The following is a 19,048-nucleotide window of genomic DNA, read 5'->3' as shown; positions in this document are numbered from 1 at the left end:
TAGTCAAGCTTAGCTCCTTCCTCCTGCACCTCAAGGCCTCCATTCATATTAAAGGATCAACAGAAAGACCAAGGTAGGAGGCTGCAAGACCAAATGAAGGGAAATCTGAGATTCTAATTTAAATTCAGCTGCCTATATCTTTTGGATTTGTTGATTGCGTTGACATGTGATTTTCTCTCAAGGTCACCGCTGCTTATGTATTTTTTTTTTTATCTTAGGTTAAATTGTTTGAGTTTGTGGTAGGTTTATACTAAGGCTTGGTCACCAGTTGTTATTCTTGATATTATATATTCTGAACAGTTGGAAATCAATTAACTCAATCCATAGCATTTCTGGTGCTATAAATAACTTTCTTTTTGCTTTTATTTATGTTGCTTACCTATGTATGACAAACACAACAAAAACATACAGCACTAGATTTTTAAAATAAAAATATATAAAAATTAAACCCTCCACTTCTTTATCGGAAATCATGTGTACACACTTACCATTACCAATTCTATACCCCCATCAGTGCCTTAAACCAATGTGCATAAAAACATGAAACAGAAAATCTAATAAAAAAATATACAGTGTACAAATATTTTCTGCCTGTCCAATATTATTAAATATAAAGTGTCCTTGGTTGTGAACAATTCCACTTCAAACACAAACGGGTCTATTCACTAAGCTGCCGAGGGCAGCCGAGTGAACAACCGACCCCAAATGAAGTGAGCCGAACACTTCACTTCATGCTGGTACGGCTGATTTCAGACGTATATCGGCTGAAATCAGCCGTACATCGTCTTGCTTCGCATGGCTTCGGGTCGGCCGAACATGCTCAGCATGTTCGGCTAGAAAACGATTGTGCGGAGCTAGCAGTGACAGCTAGCTCCGCCCAATAGTTTCCTATTGTCCGGCAACTCTGCTGCCGTCAAAAAAGACAGAAAACTCTCCCGAGCGCTCTGGAGAGAAACACTGCTTTTTCTTTTTTTTTCACCATGTTCGGCCAACCCTAAGGGCAGAAGGAGTTCGACTCAGCCGATCCAACATCTGGATCGGCTGAGCCGAACCTCCGGCAGGCTACTCACTGCTGTTCGGCCTATTCTTATAGATGCCGCACAGCAGTGAGTGAATAGCTCTGCGGCATTCGGCTTGGCTGTTCTGCTGGGTCCCTCAGAGGGACCCAGCAGAACAGAAAAATTGTTTAAAAAGTTTAAAAAGTAAATCAAACGATTGGGTGGAGCTAGCAGTGACAGCTAGCCGCGCCCAATCGTTTTCTATTGTCCGGTGGCTCTGCTGCCGTCTGGCCTGAGCCAGCCATAACATCACGGCTGGCTCCGCCCAGCTGTCAGAATCAGGCTGTCGGGCGGCCGCTCGTCCAGCTTCGGCTTTTAGCGTTCGGCTCGACTGAGCCGCTCGGCCACGTTTGGGAGCTGTGCAGGCTATAGTGAATAGCCCGTACAGCACCCCTTCGGTTCTACTGAAGCTAGATCCTTCGGCAGCTTAGTGAATAGACCCCAAAGTGACCATGTGAACTTCCACCAAAGTGTCTTCCTCTGTCCAATCCCAACCCTTTTGGCAAGCCACTTACCCGCTGCCGTATGACCCCTTAAAACAACACCTGGGTAATATCCAAAAAAGAGAGCACTCCGTACTTCCTCTTTAGTACCACCACACAATCAACCATCCAGTACATAGAGTGTGAAAAGAGAAGCTCATAGTATAAAATACCTTTTATTTTAAAATAGCTTAAAAAAAAACAACTTATGTACTCACGAATATAGTGCTCTAAACCTGCACTAGTTACCCCAAGCTCAATCCAAGTGCTCCAAGTGCAGATGCTTGTTTGTGTGTTCAAACTCGCCCATCATAAACATCATCAGGAACAGCCAAGGCCACTTTATATTTCATAATACTGGGCACTTAGGACATATTTGTGCACTATGTTATTTTATAAAATTTTCTGTTTCATGATTTGATGCACATTGATTTAAGGCATTGAAAGGGGAATAGAAATGGTAATGGATTTGTGTACACATGGCATGTGATATAGAAGGGATTATAGTTTTGTTTTTGTTTTTTTTAATTCAGCGCTGTATATTTTTGGTGTTTGTGATTTAAATATTGTCAAGATAGTTATATTGAAGCTGGTAGTGGTCTATGCACTTTGGGTAAGCACAGACATCCGGCATAGTATTTTTACCTATGTTTCAACCTTTGTTTGATTTTTACTACTTTTGACCTCTTTCATACCACATTTCCTACTTTTTGTACCATTTATGTGTTGTTTTAGTCTAAAGAAAACCTTGTAACATTGTTTTACTTTAGGGATTTTTAGCCAATCAGAAGCGGGCTGAAAACTTGAAGGACCCCTCCGTGTTACCAGATTTGTGTTTGAGCCATGCAAATCAATTAATGATTATGTTAACAAACCACAGAAAACTGCTGGACATCAAGCAGAAATGTACCACTGCCAAACAGGAGCTTGCCAACAATTTACAAGTTCGACTAAAGTAAGTCTGTTTCTAGAAGTATTACATTCATCTTGCTTACTGTTCCTTTATTTATGCCGTTGTGTGCTGTTTTGACAGCTTACTTTTTGCTTTTTATCAAACGTCAGTTTTTAAAGTACAACTTAATTTTGCCATACACTCATAGTCGCTTCAAACCTCCAATCCCCACTTCTCTTCCCCAGCCTGTACCGAGGGGAGCAATACTGCAAGCCCCCAGGGGAGGATTAAGTGACAGGCAGGATGGTCTTGGACAGTGGGGAGGATTCAGGATAGCGAGGGGAGGAATCGGTAAATATATCTTATATCTGTATCACAGGAACGGAAGAATAGTAAAAAGAATAAGAGTCAATGTCAGAGACTGCTAGGCATTGCAAAAAAACTACAAGAAGTAAGGGGGTAATACCAGCTTCTGAGGCCAAGGGTGTTCTTATTTTTTGCACAGTTTACTTGATGCCATTTTAAATTAATATTTAGTATCATGAACTTTACTTATTTAATAACAGTATTAAATATAATAAACAATGTAACTGTGGTTAAAGGTGTCATTAAAAAGTGGGAAACATTCTGTTATGAAGTACATGGTGGATTTCACTTCTAACTGCATTTACGGCCACACTCTTAAATGTCTACTTTTTTTCCTTTTACTGCCTTCTTATTATGTCATATGTTATATTGGTACTAATACATAAATGTGTTAAATTACTATATATTGGTATTTTATGCACCCCTTTTCTGTGTCTTGGTGGTTGTAATGTATTGCAATGATTGTTATATGTATAATACAGGTTTCTGTTCACATAAATTCCCTAATTGTTTTTTATACCAACATAAAACCTGCCTTATTAAAAATATAACTTGCACAGTATGCAAAAATATTTTATACAGGTTAAAGAGGTTTACCACAAAGGATAGAGTTTTTTTTATTTTTTTAATTACATGTGTTTTTAAAGGAAAAACTTGTTTTAATGTCTTGGATGGCATATGGAAGGGTTAGCATCTTTGTGGGGTCTTATTAACCCTCTCTATTTGTCCTGGAAAAAAAGGTTTGGATTTAGATATACTTTACCAGTTTGTTGGCTGCCAGTAAACATGTAGAGCAGTATAGCAAGAGTATGTGCCATTTGATTGATGTATGGATGTGTGGGGAAAACTGATGATCACTCAGGTGGGATAGCTCCAAATCAGATAAGCATTTATTGCTACATATGCAGGGGAAGTGACATCTGTGGTGTCTCAAACATCAGTCCCCCTGCATATGTAGCAATAAAAGCTTATCTGATTTGGAGCCATGTCGTCTGAGTGGTTGTTAATAAACATCTCTATTCATGGTGTCATTAGGATGAACATGCTCATTTTAGGTGGTCAATAGAGAAGCAGGAATTGTTTGAGTGCTCTGGTGCCTACCTTTTTTTTTTGCATCCACAATAATATATTCATCCAAATCCACTATTAAACCCTAAAGTTATGGGTGCTCTTTTAGGGGTGAATTACATTTCTGTCTTATGTCAGCCTTATTACAATGGTTAAATAAACAATGTATGTGTAGAGCCTAGTGAAGCCTCTTGTTACACAGACTTGCTCAGAAATTGAAGAAAAACTTGTGTATGGATAGATCTTGTGACTGAAGTCTTTCTTGCTTTCCAGGTGGTGCTGCTTTGTAATGCTGCATGCTGACCAAGATGGGGAAAAAATTCAGGCTTTGTTCCGACTTTTAATGGAGCTTCTTGAAAGGGTCAAAATAGTTGAGGCGTTGAGTACAGTTCCTCAAATGTATTGCTTGGCGGTGGTTGAGGTCGTCAGGAGGAAAATGTTTGTAAAACACTACAGAGAGGTGAGTGGTAAAAGTCTTTATTTGTGACAAGGAAAATGGAGTCTTTCCTTCTGGCTCCAGAATCTACAGTAAGTGCACCATGCTTTTGAAATAAGACTATTGAGCATTTTCTCCTGGCACTGAATAAAGTATTTAGAAGAATAGTCATTAGTTTTAAGGCTGATTTTATAGGTTAGGATAATTTTAGGGGTTTAGGTTGGGCTAACTTTAGGGGGTTATGTTATGTCTTTTGGCTTGGGGGAATGGCATGGGTTAAAGCTTGCTTAACTTTTGGTGGAAGTTTATGGTCTTTATAAGAAATAAGTTAAATGTTATGGATAGGATGGGTTAAGTGTTGGGTAGGTTAAACTAATTTTCAGTGAAAGACAAGAGCCAAGTATTTGAATGTGGAACTATTAAGTGCATCAGTGTAGAGTATGAAGCTATACCATTTACATGTAAAATGTGCAGCAGTGGCTTCACTTAGAAATTCAGAGAAGGTACACAGATAAACACTTGCATGTAGCAGAGATATGCACAGTACTATTGTCTGGTTGCCCTCTGATTAGAACAGACTCCAAGGGCTCATATGTGTTATCAGTCAGGTTTTTATATGATATAGTAAACTGTAGGAGCCGCACAACTAAGAACCGTTCGCCATATATGAAACAGGCTTCACTATAATTGTTATACATTTTTCTTTAGATAATAACTTGTACCATGGGAATTAGATGTTTAGTTATTATTTTAAGCTGGTTAGGTGACATCTTGTTGAGTAACACAATTGTTTCATTTATACCATCTTGGATACTCACTAATTGAATCTAAGGAAAAGAATCTGACAAAATATATGTATGGCAAGCATTAGCACAATTCACAGACACTTTTAAAAATACAGGAAAAGCAGAGAACATTAATCTTAGTGGTTAATTTATAATAGTTTGAATGCCGTTCGCACAGCACTATCACCCCTAAATGGCGCAGACTAGGAAAGGAACTTTTATAAGTGAATCTTTTTTTCCATTCTGACTTTCAAAAATTAAGTGATAGGCAGAGCCAGCTGTCACTCATGCAGCTGGGCGGATCCAGACATAATTGTCGGGATCCGTTTCAGCTGCGGCGTCTCAGTATATATACTGAGCTTAGGATGATGGGAGGACGCAAGTTTGTGTTCTCCCGTTACCCTTAGGAGAACTATGTGGAAAAGCCCTAACCCCATAGTTCTCCTTTAAGCGCAACGGAATTATTTGTGCTTGGCGCACCTTGATGCCGAAAGCGTACCTCTTAGCGCAACGGAGATTTGTGCGCACAGCCCAAGTGAATTCCCATGACACCTGCTACTTCTTCCTTTTTCCAAAAACAATTTTATATTGCTTTCAGTATTTAATTATTTCATGTATTTATTTATATATTTATTACAGGTATTTATATAGCACCTTACATACTGCACATTCACATCAGTCCCTGCCCTCAAGGAACTTACAATCTAAGGTCCCTATCTCAAATACATGCTATTAAGACTCTACTTCTTCAACTCAAGGTTAACCCGTCCCCAACGTGATCCCTATTCAATCAGAGGGCACGTATTGGCCAGAAAGTGCAGCATATAGATGTCCATATTCAGGAGGGGCTGTATAGTATGGATTCTCTCCAACAGTGTGACATCATCTTAATACTTAACTAAATAACTATTGCTATAAATAGATATTTTATATGCTGTAGTAGAAAGAAATGTATTTTATATTTGTTAAGTAAAAAGATTGAAGCCTGACATTGTAACCATTCTGTATGCTTCTTTAACAGTGGGCAAATGCTCTAGTAAAAGATGGAAAATCGCTTTATGAAAATGAAAAGGCAAAAAGGGAAACATTTGGGAAATTGTTTAGTAAGTAATGTATAATATTTATTATGTAGCCCCTCTCAACGACTCACAGCACTGACTCTCATTTTCACGTTTGTACATCATGTATTGAATTCATCAATTTTTCAGAGCATGCTCCCAGTATGTAGTATAGCTCTATGATTATATGGCTGTTATCAGCAGCTGCACACCATGGAACGGAGGCAAGGAGCCAATCACAGTGGTTGCTGGCAGCTAACCTCTGTGATTAGACACTTTTTAAACATGAAAGAAACAGTTTTAACACTAGGATTGTAGTTAATTTATGCTGGAATATACTTGAAATGTACTATTTTTTTTTTTCTGGGGACAAAAAACAGGATTATATGCCTGGGGACAAAAAACAAAGTTAAACGTCAAATCTACTAAGCACTGTTATTTCATTGTTGCCGGGTTGCCAGGTTGCCGGTGTCAACATTTCAACATATTGGTTTTCTAAAGCTTTTGAGAACATTAGTAGCAAGAGATCCCACCATAATTCACTGTTCCAGTCGACTGCTGCTCCTATTACAAATCCATATTATTATGCCACTTTCTCCTGACAGATTGTACATAGTGTAGAATTAGCAGTTATAGTGAGCGAATATCTTATTAGATTATGACTCTATTATTATGACCTAGTTAAATGTGACGGACACAGAAAGAATGCTGGGACGGACACCATTGGTATCTCCAAGAGTTATAACAAAAAGCCAATTGTTGATTCAGCCCGCCACCCATCACATACCCATATTTAAGTTCTGCCCCACCCATCTCTGCCTTCCATGCCTTATATTGGTCAGTGAAATAAAGGATCTATAGAGGGTAATGAGATGGGGGCACCATTTTACATTTGCATTTCCACCCATATGTTATCAAAAATCAAGGTTTTAAATAATGTCTTGGATGGGTTTTGCAAAATCAAATTACAACTGGAACTTCAACCACCTTGTGAGATCTTCTACTATTCATGTAGCCAAAACTCAGCAGTAATGCAACTATAAATAAGAAAACATCATCATGAAAAGTGGAGGATGTTTTCCTATAACCATATTCTTTTATCTTCTTTACAAAAAATTAAAACCTTTTATTAAAACTAGCTATCAATTTAGCAAATAATCACATAGAAAAGTCCTAAAGAGGCTTTACTTAATCATGCATTAAAGGATACAGGACTTTTCAAGTGCATTTGGTTATATGCAGCTGCCTCCAAGAGACTGAACACTGGCAAACATAGTCATTATAACCTCTCCTATTCCCAGCATACCTCAGTTTTTTGCTGGTGTGTTTAGGAGAATAGACGTCTTCTCCGCAAACCATTTCTACCTTTTTTTAATCAAGATTTTTTTTTCTTTTAGCAATTGTCTTCAGATGCTTTAGAGCAGGGGTCTCAAACCTCCGGCCCTCCAGCTGTGGTGGAACTACAAATCCCATGAGGCATTGCAAGATTCTCACAGCCACAGACATGACTCCCAAAGAGAGATGCATCATGGGATTTGTAGTTTCACCACAGCTGGAGGGCCGGAGGTTTGAGACCCCTGCTTTAGAGCCACTGGGGCTCATTTTGCAGTTTTCTGGATCGCCTGATCCTCGGCATAGTTTTGAGGCCATACCTAGATGTGTAATGTGCCCCTGTGTACTGGACTCTGCCTAAGATGCTCTCCTAGAGCTTGGGAATAAAATGATTGATGGCAGAGAAAGCAAATAACTGTGAGAGGGGGGCCAACGACAGTACGGATCGGGGGAGAAGTGATTGATTCATGATGCAGATTGTTGAGACAGGAAATGAAGGCAAGCTCAAGATAGCTGCTGCAGATTTAAAGGGCTATGCTGTAGAAATGCAGGTTTGCAGGGAATTGAGAGTACTCCATTTCAACACAGGCTACAAGTGAGGGAAAAAGGGTAAACTGGAGTTCAGATTTAAGGATACTGTTATGGTCCTTATTGATGTAGTGTGCATGTGCCTTGACCTGGAACAACCTGTTAGCCACACCTAAGGTTACCAGCCTGGGTTCCCTTAAAAGCCCCCAGCTTCTTAAATCTTGTCCTGTGTACTCATTTTTTACAACAGTTTTGTACAGTGACTGGCCTAACCCTGAAAGATGTTTGACTCCTCCTAATCATTTTGACAGCAATACCTTATTGAGGAGGGGTCCCTTAAAAAGTGGGCCACCCCTATTGTGGATTCAGCCATCTCATGTCTTAACAGGACATTGACTGTTCCTGTAGAGGACATTGCGATAGAGGTTTCCCTCCGCTGGCTGGATGTGGTATGTGCTGTTCAAGTCTAACTGTTGGATACAGTTTCTTTCAGACAATCTGACACTTTTTTGTCACTCCTGTAGGTCCCCGCAAAGGGCAACCTGCTTCTCATTCCACTATATACTGGTGGATTTGGAAGCTCATCATTCTGGCTTATGGATTTAAGGTCAAAGTTCCACCTCTCCTTGTGAAAGCAGGCTTCACTAGATCAGTTAGTGCTTCTTGGGGTTTTCAGGGCCAGACATCTATTTCCCTGATTTGCAAGGCTGCCACCTGGTCTTCTGTTCACACATTAGGTTCAGCCAGGTGGATGTTCAGGCGTCCTCTGATGCCATCTTCGGCGGTAAGGTTCTTCATGTGGTAGAACATTAAGAGACACAGGTCCCTCCCCTTTGTTCTTAATATTCACTCCTGCTATTGTTTACTAACAAAACTGGAGCATTATGGGAGTAGGAGGTTTGATATCAATATCCAATGCTGCACACTGTAGAATGTGCTCTGATTTGGGGGTGCCTTAAATTACTGATGAACAACTGAATCTTTAAATAAGTGTCGGGTTTATTTACAAATAGGAATATACATACATTATAATTACAATTAAGGGAATTTGAAAGGGGAATTGGGGATAGGAATTGAGGTTAAGGATCCTCCAGCTAGCTACACCATTCTCTCTCTCTCTCAGTCACACATGCCATGGGTTTTTCTCTGCTCTCAGGACACGCCTCTCCAGCAGGTTTCAGCGAATCACATTCTTGATTGCAGAGTTCAGAAAGACTTGTCTTGTCCAAAGGTCTTGCTGGTCAGCTAGATTAGTGTCACACAGGAAGAAGGTTCCATCATATGCCCCTACCCCCATCCCAGCATATATGCCTTGCTGACAAAGGTGTGGACAGTAAATACCAGCAGGGGGTCGGGCTTGCCCCAGGACATGACAGTCTAGCAGATCTCCTTTTGATCAGTGTCCAGCCCCAGGAACCCTTTAATGGTCTTTATTTGCATATCAAACAGCCACGGGGAGTTCACGATATCAAGGAACCTTTCCATCAAAGCTGTATCATAGATGTAACACACACTGATTACATTTCAAACCATCATTAAAAACCATAAAAAAACTGCCTGTGTTCTGCTTGTCATGTTTGTATTTAAAGAAGAACTATGGGGTCAGTGTTTTTCCCCATAGTTCTCCTTAGGGTAATGGAAGGACACAAACTAGCGTCCTCCCGTTACCCTAAGCTCAGTATAGCTCACGATATACTGAGACACCGGAGCAGATCCCGACGTAGATGATGGGATCCGCCCAGCTGCGTGAGTGACAGCTGGCTCTGCCTATCTAGAGGCAGAGCCAGCTGTACCCGCCCCCTCCCCTGTCCGTTCCGCCAGTCAGTGCTGGCAGATCGGAGCGTGGAGAGGGGAATCCAGCCCCTCCCCCTGTCACGGCAGAGAGCCGTGACAGGATCGAGAGGTGAGCGAACCTGGTATGTGTTCGCTCACCTCCCGATCTACTGAGCCGACCTGTGACAATCTCATTGTCACAGGTCGGCTAGAACTATGAGGTGAGTGGAAATCACTCATCTCATAGTTCTCCTTTTAACTTGCCATTTGATGTTTTAAAAGCCATTTGAGATGTATAAGCATTTGTAAACTGTACAGATCTTTATTTATGTGTCCATGGCATCAGATTTATTCAGTATTTTCTAATTAATTTTCTTTCTTTACAGGGAAATCTTATTTAAGAAATCGTCTCTTTCGAGGACTTGACTCTTGGCCTTCATCTTTCTGTGTATGTACAACACTGTCTATTACAAAGCTAGGCAACTTTGATACTCCAGCTGTTTTCGAACTACAAGACATGACTCCCAGAGGCAGAACATGATGATGTTCGTTGTTTCACCACAGCTGGAGTTCCAAAGTTGCCTACCCATTGTCTTTTACTTAGTCTCTCCTTTCATATAGTTTGGTGTTAGTCATAACAGTTATTGGTTACCTTAGTAATTTGGAAACGTTAATTTACCAAGCACTTTGGCATGTTTGTCAGCCATAATAAATTACTGACTCTGTGAACCTTACAGCTGTACACAGAACAAGAAATACAAATGTATTCTTTGCATTCACACTGAACCCAATACCACTTATATGTGTTTGGAAGTGAACAACAAGCTTTTGCTTTTGGTGTGTGTTTCTCAGATTGAGTACTAATTGTTTTGAAAGCTTTTGTTTTCAGCCCATTGCATAAGCCAATAAATGGTACTAACTCTAACACACCTGAGCAGACCTAGAATTGAAAAGCTTATCATAAATTTGTGTTATTTTTTTTAATTATTTATTTATTCTCTAATATACTACTGGAAGGTAGGTCATATCTAACCAATGTCTATATAATAATCTCAATACATTTTATTTTGGATTTGTTTTGTCTTATTTAGACTCGAAAGCCAAGGAAATTTGATAGTGAGCTTCCTGATATATCTGTAAATGACCTCCAGTTTTTGCAGTCACTTTGTCCTCCAGAAGTGCAACTTTTCCTCAGGTAATGTCTTGACTTTTCATATTTCTTGTTTATCTTGTTTTGGAATCATAATCGTGCTTAAAGTGTAAGTGCACTTATTACAATTATTCTCCTGACCTAATGATCCCACTCTTGCCCTTCGCAGACCCGAGGGACAATCACATCAAGTGCTGCAAGTCTCCCTCTCCTGACCACTTCTATCTCCCGGCTGGGAGACAGCCCCATTGAAGTCTATAGGGCTGTAATATGCAGGTGTGCCCTGCCAAGGGAGCATTGCAGTGCTAGATGTATTCAATAGTGGGACCCTGTCGGATCTCCGTAAGTACAGATCTGTGTAGGGAGGTATTGTTTAGGTCAGGGGTTGGGAGGGAGGGAGGGAGAGAGAGATCCAGGGGTAGGCACCTCACTATTTGTAAGGTAAATGCCTGGGTACTTATCCACAAGAATATCCATACAAATCCTAAGTAGGTATAGAGGCACTTATGGATCACACACAGACTGAGATAGTTACTTATATGAGTGTAATTACTATTATATATATCGTTATGAAGGTAGCTAATTACTCCTTAACTTGGCACTTATAACTAAGCTTGTAACTTTTTTCATTTTAGGTACCACTTAGTCTTAGGAAAATATATTTTTGTTTTTTGCGCTGAACTTCTGTCACTCCAACTTCACTTCTCCAACTCTTTTTATAGATTTTCTGTGTCAGTTTATACTTTTGGTTCTAACTCCACTCCCCCAACTCTTTTTATGGATTTCGTGTGTCACTTTTATACTTTTAGTATAGGGCCCAGCTTTTATTGGTTTCCTCCTTCAAAGCCCCTCTTGTAGTTTTACTCTCTCCCTCAGAAAATAAACTACTGTAGGAGCCTGCTTCAAAAAAACCTAACAAGATTCAGACATTTCAAAAATCCCTAAATTTGTACTTCATGCTTCTTTTCAAAATATAGTCCATTTTTCATACTCCTATTCATATTGACATTTCATATTGCTGCAACAGTGAGTCATCGGAACAAGCAGGTGGTGACCTGGATGAAAATAAATCTTATTAAATTAAGGCTGCATTCAAACTCAGCACATACAATGTCTGAAATTTGAAATATTGTGCAGACCAAGTTGAATCCCATATCACTTTAGAATAGTGAAAAAAAATTACTGTTTCGTCAGTGTTCATTCCTATTTCAACTCCAATAATTTTACCTAGCAAAGTCTCTTGGGGATTAATGCAATTGTCCATTCATTATAAAGCTCAATAAAGGCATTTAATCACTGACTTTGGCAAGATTTTGATCGTGTTTGTTTCTCTCCACTAACAAGCACTTGTGATTAATAGGAAATTGATGACCATAAATTATGGATAAGCAATGGAACACATGTTTTTAGAATTGTTTTGTCTTGGTAAACGTGCTGAGAATGAAGTTGGGCATTCTTATTTTGAGTACAGTGGTGTTTCATAACATTGTTTAAATGTTTATGCTTACACTGATTAAAAAAGTAACTTCTCTTAGCAGCAATGTGTCAGCTACAAAGGGATACTATATTTTTGCTTTTAAAACAGATTACATGCACAGTAATAATGATGTCCTCATATATTGCTAATGAGTAGCTTCTTTTATAGCTTCTAAAAAGATAACTTTAAATCCCCGTGCACACCAGGGCGTTTGTAGCTTGTATTTTTCAGAACAGAAAAGCTCAGCACAAAAATCCTATCGAGTTCTATAGTCCCTGTTCACATCTCAGCACACTGTTGCACTGAGAAAAAAGCCGGTCGCTGGAAAAAGGTACACAAGGTTATTTTTTGGGCAGATCAGCACGATTAGGAATAAGAAAAAGGTCACATCGCACTGATCTCCCCAAAAAGAGGCGCATGTTTCACAGGCCTTGTGCGGAGATTTTCCGTGCTGACAAATAAGAGTTACAAACGCCCTGGTGTGAATGGGGACTAAATGTGGAATCTATTTTTGTAATGTTCTTGTACACAAGGAAGTAAGGTTATCTTTTGTGTTTTTCCCCTCAGGGTACCCTTACTTTGTGATTTTGAGCCTCTGCACCAGCATGTCCGTGCTCTCCACAACCTGGTGAAAGCTGCACAAAGTTTGGATGAAATGTCTCAGACTATTACAGATCTGTTAAATGAACAAAAGGTGTAGTATTTTGGAATACATGTGACATGTATTTGTAGTGTAATAAAGCCGACAGTTTAAAGTATATAACCCTTAAATAATGACTAATGTCATTGCTTGCTAAAATTATAAACAATTGCTATTTCTTCTTGGGGAAATACTCGTTTTCACCTTTTTTTATTTGCATCAGAGCTGCTTATCTCTTACATCCTGTTTACATGCATCCAATCTAGTGATGGCTATGTGGCATTTCTCAGGGTCAGTTTTCTGATGGTGATAACAGTGGAACCATACATGTGTAAAGTATGTTAAAAAAGGCACTTGTAACCTCCATGGGAATACTGTTGGGCATATAGGGAGCACAGGAGCACAACTGGGAGACAAGGACAGAGCGTTGTAGCCCTAGAATAGGAATTGCCTGTACAAGAACCTTCATGGCAGGACACCAAGTATTATTTTAAAGTTGCTGATTTAAAAATATTAAAAGTTACTTTTGACATTACATTACCATGTTAAAGCATAGCATGTGTAAGATTTTAGTAATTGGATTTACATTTACTTTAAGCACAGTATCTGCTTAACATAAGCTGTGCTCAAATATGCTAATCTATATGAAATACATATGAACTATTTTTAGTACAGTTGTATAGTAATAGAAGCTCAGTTGTGCTTTTTGTCTACATAGCATAAGAAGGGCAGCAGTACTTGTACAACTATCTCTTTGGGCTAGAAGTGAACATTGTTGCACTGGATATGTCCATTCTGAACTCACCCCTATATATAACCCCATCTGCGACCCTTTCTTTTACATGAATTTGTTTGCATAGAAGGCAAGCCTGTTTGAGATTTCAGTTGGAACTTGGTGACTTTGTGACATTTTATTAGACAAGTAATTGAAGCACATCTAAGGGTCCTTTCACATCCCTGCTTAATTACAGCAAGTCCTGCTTAAAGTGGAACTCCTGGAATATGATATAGTGGAATATGATAAAGTGGAATATGATATTCTTGGGCATAAGCTTAAATGCCCTTCAGGTTTAACTTGTTTCTCTGTAGAAAGCAAAAATATTTTCAGGAACTGGCAATCTCTACGGAGTCTCCACATGTACAGTCGCAATTCTCTACACTTTGCTGAGGTGCATCAAAGACAGGGAGGTCTTTTAAACCACGTGATCACCATACTTTTGTATAGTATAACTTTAATAAAATGTTATTCACAAAAGCAGAAGACTGAAATGCTTGTAACATGAACACATTGCTCAGGGTTCCCCTACAACAGGCTCTGTTGAAAGGAGTTTGCCCTGGAAATGCATTGCTGTCATCCCGCACATATACCACATGTTACTTGCTGGGTAGACCTGTGTAATAGGGCAATGACGTTTTGAATGACCTGTGTCTGGAGCTGTGTGTTCATGTTACAAGGGTTTTAGTCTTCCAACTTCGTGTGTAATATTTTATGTGTTCAGTCATTAAACTACATGAGCATAGGCGCTTTCTCCCTCTTAATGTGTTCACTTTCAGTAACGTTAGAAGTCTACATGAGTATATATCTGACATGTCACCATATACAGCAACAGCATACTTTTTCAAAAAAGTTCCACCGTCTATCATTAAAAAGCTGTAATTGAACTTCAGTTAGTGACTGTACCTAGGCTGAAATGTTGTCATCAGTCTGTTGTAGGCAGGAGTAAGAATTTCCTCAGTCTTATCTCCCTCGGTGGTTAGACAACCACATTGTAAATTAATAGCAAGTCACAAGGTGAGAGGTTGCAGCAGAGACTGGTCTGTGTTAGACATTTGTGAGCACTGCCAAGAATTACAGAACAAAAGGATTTACATGATTGTGTCATGTGTGTGCCAGCATCCCCCCCCAAAAAAAAAAGTCGAAGAGGCAAATCTAGACAAGCTGTGTGAAAAAACAAAACTACAATGCAGCATCTCTGTTGGCACCATCTTTGTTCATGTATCACTCAGAGTCTGTTGAAGAGCTTTTGCACACCATTTTCTATATAGTTAACAAGTGAGAAACCTGACCATATTACAGTTGTGCGCTTTCATGCATTTTTTGTTCAAACTGTCTTTGTACCCAGGGGTTATTGTGACAGCAGCACATTGATTTTATGGATACATCATGTCTTTCACTCAAAAAGAAAACATTTTTAAATGCATTTTCCCTAGTAACAAACCATACCCGGACATTTCAAAACTGCCTATACCACCGTGACATCCCCCTGGGATAAAACGCATTCAGGGCCACCAGCCCCCACCACATTCCCCCATTTTCGAACAAAACATGCGTAGATTATTTTTTAAATTACAGACTCAAATTAATTTGGAAAGCCAACACTGGTGGGATATATCGTTCCTTGAAAAATATATAGAATTAGGCATTACTCTGAGAGGACTCCGTATTCACAAAACGTGTGACTTTCTGGAGCAAGATTTGGCTTCAAATTGGGACCTCCTGGCGGAGTTTTGCACCAAAAAGTGGATTGAACTTGTTATTATCCAGAGAAAACGCAAATTAGCACATACCACTAGAACAGTACAGGAATTACGAACCACCTTCCAAGACTCTTTTGGGACTTCATGTCTGTTCAATTCCTGGATAGCTAATCTAGAATATAAAACTAATGGGCACGAGCACAATATTATAAAGTCCAAATCCAAGAAACTCCGCAGAGACATTGCAGATTATAACCTCAATAGAGTTTTTAGCTGGAAACAGACATCTCGGCGTCACTCCAAACACCAACCCAAGCCCATTCCACTCCTAGCCATAAACCCAGTACCATCCACCAGAGTGGCCGAACTTATATGGGATGAGGAGTCTCTCCAATTCATTCCCAGTCCAATTTCACTTTTAGCCCTAAATCCAATACCATCCACCAGAGTGGCCAAACTTATATGGAATGATGATTCCCTTCAATTTATTTCTAGATCAATGCCAATTATCATGAAGAAAACAAAGAATAAACTAAGTAAGCCAGTAGCTAAAAAGAGTTCCACTCTCCCCTCTTTACTCACCTACTCAGATGGAGGTATAACCAACACATCCATCCGCATACCTTCCCCCGAAAGGTTAACAGAAAGTACAGATGTTACATTTACAACCACAACAATTCAGAAACAACCCCACGATAATCAAAGAGAAACATCGGAGCTAACTATAGCTCCACAGGAAACTCACATTAGTAACTCTGCTAACTATGAGCTTCCATTTCTTCCAAATACAATAACGCACACTCAACACCAAGAAGTCCCAAACACTTCAATTAATTCTTTTTTAGAGCAGGGACCTCTAATAGCCGCGGCTCGGCCCGGCCAGCCGAGGACGCAGCCTGGAGAGACTTGGGGTTTATTTAGATCTTAGACCATTTAGATTTAATTAAACAGTTAGTCATTACAGGATGCTTAGCATCTAAACAATTTTTTAGGTGGTAGCGCTCTTCTATGTATAATTTTGCCTATCACTCAGAGTCAGCATTTTGGTGACTCTGAGTGATACATGAACAAAGATGGTGCCATTCTTCTGGAAAGCAAAGCAGGTGAAGGCATTGTAGTTTTGTTTTTTCACACAGCTTGTCTAGCTTCGCCTCTTCGACTTTTTTTTTTGTACGTGTTTCATGCCTCACTTTTATACTTAAGTGCTTTTCACACCAGGAAAGTAGCAAATGGCAGACGTATGAAATGACCCTTATTGGAAACACCTGATGTTTGTGCAGTCGTAAACTTGTATATTGCTGTACTTGTCTCAGTGCTGTACCTTGCAGTGTCAAGTTTATCAGTGTGATATAGTTTGCTCGTAACAATTTATTGATAACCACTACAATTTAAACTCATTCAATATCTTATCTGATTTTCTTGCCTTTATTTTCAGGTGTCTAATGGTCAAGTTTCACCACAGTCTGCCACTACACCAAGGATTGAAAGTGCAGCTGAAGCTACAACTACTACCTCATCCAAATCCCCTCCATCACTTAGTCTTCAGGGTCCCATTTGTCCATCTGTCTCCATTCCAGCACCTTTAGAAGAGTTGTCTCCAGATAGCATTGATGCTCATACATTTGATTTTGAGACGATTCCCCATCCACATATTGAGCAATCGCTTAAACAGGGTTCCTTGGACTTAGACTCATTAACGGATAGTCCCGAATCTGACTTTATGTCTGCTGTTAATGAATTTGTTATAGAAGAAAATCCAGTGTCCCCTAATATTAGCGACACACAAAGTCCAGAAATGATGGTGGAGTCCCTTTATTCATCCGTCATAAATGCTATTGACAGCAGGCGTATGCAAAACACAAAAGGTGGTAAACACGACAGTGCCGAAAACATATCTTTGAAAGCTTGTGTGGACAGATGCAAAGTCGTTGCTCAAGAATCGCAAGCCAATTTGCGGAATTTTAGAGAAGAGCTTTGCCAATTAAAAATACTTGTACAAAAGGAGCAGAGTGAATTTGCCAGTGCTATTAAATCTGTTTCTGCAGAGATCCTAAAAATGGTTCAACATGCTAATGCCTCTCTTGAAAACGCATTGAAAGAGAAACATTTTGAGGAATTGCAGCTTTTAGAAAAATCTTATGAAAAGCGACTGCAGCTGTCAAAGGAAGACCTCAATGTAAACGAGGAAGTCATAAAACAGCTGAAAAATGATATTACAGGACTAAAAGAAGATTTGCAAACTAAACAAACGGAGGTTGCTGCTGTCAAAAGTGAAAATGAAACCTTTCTTCACTTACAAAATGAAAGAGATCAGAAAATGATCCATCTGGAAAGTGCCATGAGGGAACAAATGTATGAAATGCAAACGCTTAAAGAGTCCCGAGAAACAACCTTAGAGGACTTAAAGAAACTTCATGCTGAGAACGAAGAAAAACTTAGACTTCTCAAGGAGGAGTTCAAAGTTTTAGAGCAAACACACCTCAAAGAATTAGAAGATCATTTACAACTCAGGCATGCGCAAGAACTTGAAGATGTAAAAGTGGAAAATAAATGCTGCATAGAAAAACTGCAGTTAGAAAATAAACAAAAAGTGGGCCAGTTGCAGGAATCTTCTGCAGCTGTGGTCAAGGATAAAGATTTTCAACTTCAAGAACTAAACCTTAGAATTTCAGAACTTTCTGATATTAGATGTAAATTAGAAGTGGAGTTGGCACTTAAAGAAGGGGAAGTTGATGAAATGAAATTAATAATGGAAGAAAACAAAGCACAGCAGCAGGACACTTTGAATTACCAAGTTGGTGAGGAGACGGAAATACTAAAAAAAGAGATTATTCGCTTAAATAATGTGATAAAAAATCAGAAAGGGGAACATGAACAGGGACTGGAAGAGCTCAAAATATTATTGACAATGGAGAAAGAACAATGTATTTCTCAGATGCTGTATAGTCACGAAGCGCAAACCAAATCATTACAAAGAGACAGTAGTACTTTGACCACTGCCCATCAGCAAGCACTAGAAAGAGAAAGTAGGCTTCGAGAAGAACTAAATGTCTTACAAACTAAATTAGAAGACACTTTGAAAGTACTTGAAACACAAACTGAGCAGCATGAAAAGGCTGTAAAGGAACAGAAAGAGATGTATGAAGCTACTATACAAAAACTTGAAGAAGATCGAGAACAGAAGCTTGAAAAGGAAACCTTGCCACAGAAGTTTACATGTGAAAAAGAAGATGCAGCGCATCTCAGTGTTAAAGACTTTGAGTTGCATATGCAGAATGTTGAAAAAGAACTCTCAGAAAAAGTACAGCTCCTTCAACAACAATTTGGCAAGAGGTAGGAGGCAATCTATATACACTTTACCATGTACCGTAGGTTTGTGAATGAACCAGAGGTGAATGATCCACAGTAGTGGAGTCTCAGGCAGAAATACAAAGGCTGCCATTGCTGACCCTCTTCTGCAGATGCTGGTTGTCTGCACATCTTTGGTTTTGTAAGAAAAGAAAATGTTTGGTAGGGTGGGGGGTT

At 39.4% G+C, this 19,048-nt stretch overlaps 1 protein-coding gene across 2 annotated transcripts in view; it reads left to right on the top strand.

Annotated features, from left to right (window-relative positions):
- Positions 1 to 19,048, top strand: part of RB1CC1 (RB1 inducible coiled-coil 1) — a 117,765-nt gene that overhangs the window by 49,107 nt on the left and 49,610 nt on the right. For both annotated transcript variants that reach the window (XM_018570679.1, XM_018570678.1), the window contains exons 8-14: positions 2,311 to 2,495; positions 4,140 to 4,326; positions 6,109 to 6,190; positions 10,165 to 10,226; positions 10,870 to 10,973; positions 12,973 to 13,099; positions 16,959 to 18,856. In XM_018570679.1, coding sequence (XP_018426181.1) covers positions 2,311 to 2,495; positions 4,140 to 4,326; positions 6,109 to 6,190; positions 10,165 to 10,226; positions 10,870 to 10,973; positions 12,973 to 13,099; positions 16,959 to 18,856 — 2,645 coding nt within the window. The remainder of the gene's footprint in view (positions 1 to 2,310; positions 2,496 to 4,139; positions 4,327 to 6,108; positions 6,191 to 10,164; positions 10,227 to 10,869; positions 10,974 to 12,972; positions 13,100 to 16,958; positions 18,857 to 19,048) is intronic.

This window comes from Nanorana parkeri, unplaced genomic scaffold (assembly GCF_000935625.1).
Source record: "Nanorana parkeri isolate BGI_ZX_2015 unplaced genomic scaffold, ASM93562v1 scaffold1571, whole genome shotgun sequence".
Classification (NCBI taxonomy): Eukaryota; Metazoa; Chordata; class Amphibia; order Anura; family Dicroglossidae; genus Nanorana; species Nanorana parkeri.
Note: the sequence above shows the minus strand (reverse complement) of the source record. Positions and strands in the feature narration are given on the sequence as shown.